General features: G+C 29.3%; 1 protein-coding gene across 1 annotated transcript in view; it reads right to left on the minus strand.

Annotated features, from left to right (window-relative positions):
- The window catches only part of LOC133321306 (serine-rich adhesin for platelets-like), a gene marked incomplete at its 5' end in the record, with an annotated part of 47,079 nt that extends 37,423 nt beyond the window's left edge, over positions 1 to 9,656 (minus strand). The window contains 3 exon segments of the mRNA XM_061530398.1: positions 8,478 to 9,286; positions 9,345 to 9,494; positions 9,497 to 9,656. Coding sequence (XP_061386382.1) covers positions 8,478 to 9,286; positions 9,345 to 9,494; positions 9,497 to 9,656 — 1,119 coding nt within the window.
- Between the last annotated feature and the right edge of the window lie 256 nt (positions 9,657 to 9,912).

Genomic DNA, 9,912 nt, shown 5'->3' on the forward strand with positions numbered 1-9,912 from the left:
AAAGATATATAGGGACTTTGGAGCCCCATTTACCTTAGATCGGACCGAAATATATATGGGAGCTATATATAAATCTGAGCCGATTTTCTCGAAACTTGGTACACGTCATTCTGGACCTAATTCAATGCCCTGTGCCAAATAACGTGCAAATCGAAAGATATATAATGACTTTGGTGCACCATTTACATAAAATCGGACAAATCTATATATTGGAGCTATATCTAAATCTGACCCGATTTTCTTGAAACTAGCACACATCATTCTGGACTTAATCCTGTACCCTATGCAAAATTTCGTTCAAATCGAAAGATATATAGGAACTTTGGCGGACCATTTACCTTAAATCGGACGAAAATATATATGGGAGCTATATCTAAATCTGAACCGATTTTTACGAAACTTGGCACACGTCATTCTACACTCAATTCAGTAGACTATGCAAAATTTCGTGCAAATCGAAAGATATATAGGGACTTTAATGCCCCATTTACCTTAAATCGGACGAAACTATATATGGGAGCTATATCTAAATCTGACCCGATTTTCTCGAAACTTAGCACACATCATTCTGGTCCTAATTGAATACTCTATGCCAAATTTCGTGCAAATCGAAAGATATATAGGGGATTTGGTGCCCCATTTAACTTAAATCGGACGAAACTATATAAGGGGGCTCTATCTAAATCTGAACCGATTTTTCCCAATTTCAATACGGTTCGTCCTTGTGGCAAATAAGTGACCTATGCCAAATCGGATCAAAAAGGCGACCTGTACCTTGTTTACAATTTAACATATACAGATGGACATACGGACGGACTGACGGACATGCATAAATCGACTCAGAAAGTGATTCTATGCATATTCTCAAAAGGAACCATGTGTCTATCTGGTTTACTTTTGCCTGTTACAAACATATGCACAAAGACATATTACCCTGTACCACATTGTGGCAACGGGTATAAAAATCCAAGCTTTGTAGAGACCCTTGAAAAAATATTTTTAAACCAGTGAACGGAGCAGTATATTCGGACGAGGCCGACCATATGATACCCTTTACAACTTCCTTGAAAAGCAAACTTTCTGCGGTTCTATATTCTCAGCCTGGGCAATATTTCGCGATATTTGCACCCTTTTTAACCGATTTTTAACTCCATTTTCGTACCTTGGCATATTCTCTAATTTTTTTTTTCGTGAAACGAATTTTTACGCCATAAAATAAAAAATTGGTCACTTTAGGTTTTGGTTTATGTGACCCTCAGAAAATTGACCGATCAGCATCTAATTGTCTCTAAAGCGATTATAAAATCTGACAGAATTGAAGTTTTCGGTTCATTGCACTCCTTGAATGAGATCTCAAAATCACCGAAAACTATGGGCATCATCCTTGACCATAATCGGAACTTCATGTACAATTTCTAAGCGATCAGCGGGACTTTTCACACATAGTCACCTTTGCCTAATTACGTATAACTCCCACATCAGTGTACATACTGACATATAATTGGTATCAATTTGAAGGTCATAAGCTCCTCTTGGATATACTATCAACTTATTGGGTATATGTCCTTCAGGAGCAAGTAAATACGCCCCAGAATATTTTGTACTTTTTCACACAAAAGTCAGGGTCCATTTGACCCGCTAAATAGTGACCAAACTTATTAAAACAAGCATGCTTATTTCTTTTGCCGATCTCCTTCTCCGTGTAAAAATCGTAATGTTTGGACCAAAATTGTGGCCTCTGGAGTGACCAGAAAAACGGACAAAAATTAAGTATTTGGTCCATTTCATCTCCTAAATATTAGTCGATCTTTACAAAAAACAAAAGGGGTCTTCATTGGGCCAAACCCATCCTACACATACATCGAAGATTGGTCCATAACTGTGGCCTATATCGTGTTTACAAATTATAATGGACAGACGGACGGACGGATATACATGTCTAGATCGACTCAGCTAGTCGAGATATGACAATCGGTATACTTAAAGGTGGGTCTAGGACCAATATTTCGCGGCATTACAAACTTTTGGGGCACAAAGCTATAATACCCTGACTACATAGTTGTGTAGGGTATAAAAATCCATGTCCTTTTTATAGCCCTTAAAAGTATTTTTTTTTAATCCACGCTTAATGTTAGGCCATTGTTATGCCTCAAAAAAATATTTTTATAAGAAACTTAAATTAAAAAAAAATAAAAACAAATAAAACCAGTAAGGAAAGTAGTAAAGTCGGACGGGGCCGACTATATGATACCCTTCACCACTATGGGTATATTAAACAGGACTATTAACATGTAATTGGATGAAAAAAAGTAATATTTATCTAAATGTGAATCTACCTAGATCTATCCATAAAGTATGTTAATCGACTTCAAACAAATATAAATAAGTCCGTTGGGCTATGTCTGTACTTCTAGAAAACGCAACTACGTAATTGTATGCTCAATTTTGTGCGTTGTGCACAATTTGATGTCAATCTGACTAACATGAGGAGTCTGATGCCCAATTTACTTGAAATCGGTCGAAAATATATATGGAAGCTCTATCCAAATATTAAGCGATTTCAAACAAACTTGTCACAGGTTAGGTTATACTAATTTCAGAACGTTTTGTTTCTATTGGTTCCTTAGTACGTCAATTACTTAAAATCAATCTATAATAAAAGGGAGCTATATCTAAATCTGGACCGATTTTCACGAAACTTAGCATCATTTTAGGCTCAATTCAGTACGTTATGACAAATTTCGTGCAAATCGAAAGTTATATAGGGACTTTGGGGCACCATTTACATGAAATCGTACGAAACTATATGTGGGAGCTATATCTAAATCTGGGCCGATTTTCTCGAAACTTGGTAGACATCATTCTAGGCTCAATTCAGTGCGTTATGCCAAATTTCGTGCAAATCGAAAGTTATATAGGGACTTTGAGGCACCATTTACATGAAATCGGACGAAACTATATATGGGAGCTATATCTAAATCTGGACCGATTTTCTCCAAACTTGGCAGACATCACTCTAGGCTTAATTCAGTACGTTATGCCAAATTTCGTGCAAATCAAAATATATATAGGGACTTTGGGGCACCATTTACATGAAATCGTACGAAACTATATATGGGAGCTATATCTAAATCTGGACCGATTTTCTCGAAACTTGGTAGACATCATTCCAGGCTCAATTCAGTACGTTATGCCAAATTTCGTGCAAATCGAAAGTTATATAGGGACTTTGAGGCACCATTTACATGAAATCGGACGAAACTATATATGGGAGCTATATCTAAATTTGGACCGATTTTCTCCAAACTTGGCAGACATCACTCTAGGCTTAATTCAGTACGTTATGCCAAATTTCGTGCAAATCGAAAGTTATATAGGGACTTTGAGGCACCATTTACATGAAATCGGACGAAACTATATATGGGAGCTATATCTAAATCTGGACCGATTTTCTCCAAACTTGGCAGACATCACTCTAGGCTTGATTCAGTACGTTATGCCAAATTTCGTGCAAATCAAAAGATATATACGGACTTTGGGGCACCATTTACATGAAATCGTACGAAACTATATATGGGAGCTAAATCTAAATCTGGACCGATTTTCTCCAAACTTGTTAGACATCATTCTAAGCTCAATTCAGTACGTTATGCCAAATTTCGCGCAAATCGAAAGGTATATAGGGACTTTGGGGCACCTTTTACATGAAATCGGACGAAACTATATATGGGAGCTATATCTAAATCTGGACCGATTTTCTCCAAACTTGGCAGACATCACTCTAGGCTTAATTCAGTACGTTATACCAAATTTCGTGCAAATCAAAAGATATATAGGAACTTTGGGGCACCATATACATGAAATCGGACGAAACTATATATGGGAGCTATATCTAAATCTGGACCGATTTTCACGAAACTTGGCAGACATCATTCTAGACCTAAATGATTAAGCTGTACCAAATTTCGTGCAAATCGAAAGATATATAGGGGCCGTTTACATTAAATCGGTTAAATATATATATGGGAGCTATATCTAAATCTGAACCGATTTTTCCCAATTTCAATAGGGTTCGTCCTTGGGCCAAATAAGTGACCTATACCAAATTTCATTCAATTCGGATCATAAATGCGACCTGTACTTTGTTTACAATTTAACATGGACAGACAGACAGACGGACAGACGGACGGACGGACGGACATGCATAAATCGACTTAGAAAGTGATTCTATGCATATTCTCAAAAGGAACCATGTGTCTATCTCGTTTCCTTTTGCCTGTTACAAACATATGCACAAAGACATAATACCCTGTACCACAGTGTGGTGAAGGGTATAAAAACACAAACAAAAGTATTTAGAAAAATTAAATAAGTTTTTATTGACTTAAGAAATTTACAAAACAAGAAGAAAAACATATAAATAATAAAGTAGCGGTAATAATAAAAAAGCTTTAAAACAAAAAATTATAATAAAAAATAAAAATGCAAATAAATTCGTTTTTTTACATTTATATATATATATATATATATATATACATATATATTAAAAATCAATAGAAACTATAAGAAATATGTTTTTCAGTAACAAAGTAAATAGTTAAATAAAAAAATAGATATAAAATAAAAATTAATAACACTCATACGCCACAATGTGCTGTAAATTAATATTAATCATGCGCAACTACGTTCTTCCATAAAGATTTCTTCTTGCTTTTTTGTAAAAACGGTCAAATTCTATCCTTTTGTATCCTCATATATAAGTTATCTTAAAGGAAAAAATGTTCACCATTAAATTCTACTATAAGTCATCGAGCAAAAGAAATTGCTATATAGAAGCAGGACGACTCAATGCGAGCAAAAAGTATCGTTTATTTGGATAGTTCTTATTACTTTCGATGTATTGTCAACAACGCCATCTATACTTCATTTTAGGGAAAAAATATCAAAGGATAAATTATTCCTTATTAAATTTCAATATTAGTTTCTCTGCAATAAAAATCGTTTTATAAAATATTTATCGGAGAAATATCGCTTAGAAAATGCGAAATAAGTATATTTTACTTTCTAAAGTATATTTCGAACGGGGGCAATTTCTCACTTTTCACTTCATTTTAGGTGAGATATCTTAAAGAAAAATATGTTCCTTATCAAATTCTATTATAGGTCTCCGAAAAAAAGGAAATCGGTATATATTATATTTATAGGAGAAAAGGACAACTGAAAATAATGATAATATGCATTTTATTATTTCCGATTTTTTTCTTATGTTTTTCGAATCGGGGCCAATTTCTTCCCTTAAACTTCATTGTAGGTGAGCTATCTCAAAGAAAAACATATTCCTTATCAAATTCTATTATAGGTCTCCGAAGAAATGAAGTCGGTATATATTATATTTATAGGAGAAAAGGACAGCTGAAAATAACTTAAATAATACGTATTTTATTACTTCCGATTTTTTCTTACGTTTTTCGAATCGGGGCCAATTTCTCCCCTTAAACTTCATTGTAGATAAATTACTTCAAATGCACAAATGTTCCTTGTAAAATTCTACTATAGATGTCCGAACAAAATAAATCTGTATATTTAATATTTATGGGATAAAATGGCGACAGAAGAAAACTACAATATATAATTTAATTACTAACGTTTTTTTCGTACTTCGTTCTAATCTGGACCAATTTCTCCCCTTTTACATAATTTTAGGTAAATTCTCTTAGAGGCAAATATGTTCCTCGTCAAATTCTACTATAGGTCTCCGAACAAATGAAATCGGTTTGTATTATATTTATAGGAGAAAACGACAATTGAGTAACGTAACAAATTGTTTTAAATTAAAAATGATTTGTTCGTACTTTTCTTCAAAAAGGACCTGATTTCTCCCGTTTTAAATCATTTTAGATGAATTCTCCAGGAGACAAAAATATTCCTCATTAAATTCTACTATGGGTCCCCGAACAAAAGATATCTGTAAAATCCTTATGCATCCCTAAAATGCCCCAGCAAATAGTTGTCCTAAATATGGAATTTAAATTGGATAGTTTTTGATTTCAATTTAATCAATATTAAATTATTTTTAAGTAAAAACTAATTCATATTGTTTGTTATTTTCATATTAATAACAATCATACGCCTCTATGGTCTACAAAAAACTATTTTTATTACATATACGTTCCGGTGTACCCTGAAATGTATATAAATTATACGCCACCCATAACAATAGTTATTTGTGGGGGTCTTTAACAAATGAAATGGGTTTTTAAATGCAAATAAATATTTTCTTAAATAAAAATCATGAGTTCCCGGTCCACTCGAGACTATGTACAGATATTGTAGCGTATGAGTTTCTGAAATAATGAATAATTAATTAATAATAAATAAAAAAATACATTTAATAAATAGACTATTCAAAGAAAAAATCTTGTGGCAGATTTTTTTTAATTACAACAACTATAATTTTAAAAATAATTAAGGCAAATTTGGCATTAATTAGTAGTATAAAAAACTTATAATACTAGCAAGAAAAAATAACACACAAAAATTTAACAAAAATTTAAAAATAATGTTTTAGCAATATTTGTAATAAATTTAAAAATAAATTTGAAAAATAAACATAAAATTAAATTTTTTTAAATTATTATATTTTTAATATTTTGTAATTAATTAAATTATTATTTAAAAAAATATGTTTAAAATTAAAAATTATTTTTAATTAATTAAAATTGTTTTAAATTAATTAAAATTTGTTTAAAATTATTTCAATTATTTTTATTTTTAACAAAAAAATTTAAATTAATTTTATATTAATTTAAATTATTTTAAATTAATCAACATAAGTTTAAAATAATTTTTAATAATTCAAATATTTTAAATATTTTAATTAATTTAATATAAACTAGTTATAATTTTTTAATTCATTTTTATTAATTAATTTTTATTGATTAATTTTCATTGATTAATTTTTATTAATTACTTTTTATTAATTAATTTTTATAAATTACTTTTTATTAATTAATTTTTATTGAAAATTTTTTATTAATTAATTTTTATTTATTAAATTTTATTAAATAATTTTTATTAATTAATTGTTATTAAATAATTTTTATTAATTAATTGTTAATAATTAATTTTTATTAATTAATTTTTTTTGATTAATTTTTATTAATTAATTTTTTTAATTAATTTTTATTAATTAATTTTTATTAATTAATTTTTATTAATTAATTTTTATTAATTAATTTTTATTAATTAATTTTTATTAATTAATTTTTACTAATTAATTTTTATTAATTAATTTTTATTAATTAGTTTTTATTAATTAATTTTTATCAATAAATTTTTATTATTTAATTTTTATTATTTAATTTTTATTAATTAATTTTTATTATTTATTTTTTATTAATTTTAAAATTAATAAAAATTAATTATTTTTTTATTGATTATTTTTTATTGATTATTTTTTATTTATTAATTTTTATTAATTAATTTCTATTAATTAATTTTTATTGATTAATTTTCATTGATTAATTTTTATTAATGAATTTTTATTAATTAATTTTTATTAATTAATTTTTAATAATTAATTTTTATTGTTAAATTTTTTGAAAAAAAAATTATTAATTAATTTTTATTGATTAATTTTTATTATTTAATTTTAATTAATTACTTTTTATTAATTAATTTTTATTGATTAATTTTCATTGATTAATTTTTATTAATTACTTTTTATTGATTAACTTTTATTAATTAATTTTTATAGATTAATTTTCATTGATTATTTTTTATTAATTAATTTTTATTAATTTATTTTTTTTTAATTAATTTTTATTAATTAATTTTTATTAATTAATTTTTTATTAATTAATTTTTATTAATTAATTTTTATTAACTAATTTTTATTAATTAGTTTTTATTAATTACTTTTTATTGTTCAATTTTTATTGATAATTTTTTATTAATTAATTTTTATTAATTAATTTTTATTAAATAATTTTTATTGATTAATTTTCATTGATTAATTTTTATTAATTACTTTTTATTAATTAATTTTTAATAGTTAATTTTTATTGTTCAATTTTTATTGAAACATTTTTATTAATTAATTTTTATTGATTAATTTTTATTAATTAATTTTTATTGAAACATTTTTATTAATTAATTTTTATTGATTAATTTTTATTGATTAATTTTTATTAATAAATTTTTATTGTTCAATATTTATTGAACAATTTTCATTAATTAATTATTAATTAATTTTTATTAATTAATTTTTAATAATTAGTTTTTATTAATTAATTTTTATTACCTAATTTTTATTATTATAAATTCTATAAAATTAAAAAAAAATATATATATATATATATATATATATTAAATTATTAAAAAATCATAATTAATTATTTTTTAATTCAATTAAATTAAAATTTCTTCCAACATTATCTTAATTTTTCCCTCCCTCACACAATAACACCCTTGCCTACCTCTTTACTAAACGTAACCTGAGGTAAATTTAAACGTCGCTTCGCCGCCTCTACCGATGACATTGTGGTGCCCATCGAACATGCTGTCGGTGGTCGTTGTTGTTTTGCCGCCTCATCGTTTAAATCACGATTTATGCTCGTACCACTACTCGCTGCCATCCTTGAGGTTTTACCATTCATTGGCACTGTCGTGGCCAGAGAACGATGTGTTGTCGCCGTGGCCGCTGTAATCGTTGTTGTAGTGTGACTGCTACCAGTAGCTGCACCCGTAGCTCCCGTACCAGAACCTGATCTTCTAAAAATCTCCAATGTGAGCGTTGCACCTTGTGAACGTATTAGATTTAGAACATCAGCCTCCGGCATAGTCACCACATTGTGTTTGTCGACAAAGATGACATAGTCACCGGGCAGAATGCCACAACGATCGGCTGAGAGGCCCGGTTCCACTTTCTCCACACGTGGCGGATGTGTCCAGACAATGGAAAAGCCAAAACCACGCTCAGCGGTACGCGTTAATTTTTTTGTCATCGTAAAGGGGGTACGGCCAATTGGTTTGGAATTTGAGAGGCGTCGTCCGCCGCCGCCACCACCCGGTGTTGTGGGCATCATGGCATCACTGCTGTTGGGCGGATCCAATTCGAGAAAACGTAAAAATAAATTTTCATCAGCATCACGCTGATGTAAGGCTTTTTTACTCAATATCATTGGTGTCTGTTGGTAATGGTCCAGCAGGGCACCCGACGATGCTACTGGTGCAGCCATACTATCAATACTAACAGCATCGTCAGTGTTACGCATTTGGGTCATGGCTGCCATGGCCAATTTGTTGTTGTTGCTGTTGTCGTTGTTGGTGTTGTGATATAGTGCTGTTGAGGATGCTTGTGCTTGTACGACTCCTGTTGCTCCTTGTGACGACAATGTTTTTGCTTGTTGTACACCAATTATAGTGGTGCTGGTTGTTGGTGTTATTGTTGTTGTTGCTGTTGTGCCACAATGACGTCCAATGCAATGCTGATTTATTGCTGTCTGATGTACCAGCAACTCGTCTATGACTGGCTGTGGATGTGGTTGATTCAAACAGGTCTGGGCCTGTAATTTATAGGAGCCATTGATTTCACGTTGCTGCAACAAAGTTGCCAATGGAAATGAGACACAACCTAAGAATTCACTGCGTCTGTAAATGAAAAGAAAAATAATGGAATTAATGGAAATTTGTTATGAACTTTTCCTGGGATTTATAAATGGAATTAAAAAATAAATTAAAAAATCTGGGTTAAATTAAAAATGGAATTTTTATTACACAAATCCGCAAAGGGATTTGAAAAATAATGGAAGTTTTTCGTAACCAAATTTTTCATATTTAAAATTTGAGATTAAGTAAGTGTAAAAAAGTCTTTCGTTTCCTGAAAAGAGTAGACAAGCCTTGTGTAGGTTA

The sequence above is a fragment of the Musca vetustissima genome, unplaced genomic scaffold (genome assembly GCF_032173495.1).
Source record: "Musca vetustissima isolate MV318-11 ecotype Yass unplaced genomic scaffold, APGP_CSIRO_Mvet_v1 utg10700, whole genome shotgun sequence".
Lineage (NCBI taxonomy): Eukaryota > Metazoa > Arthropoda > Insecta > Diptera > Muscidae > Musca > Musca vetustissima.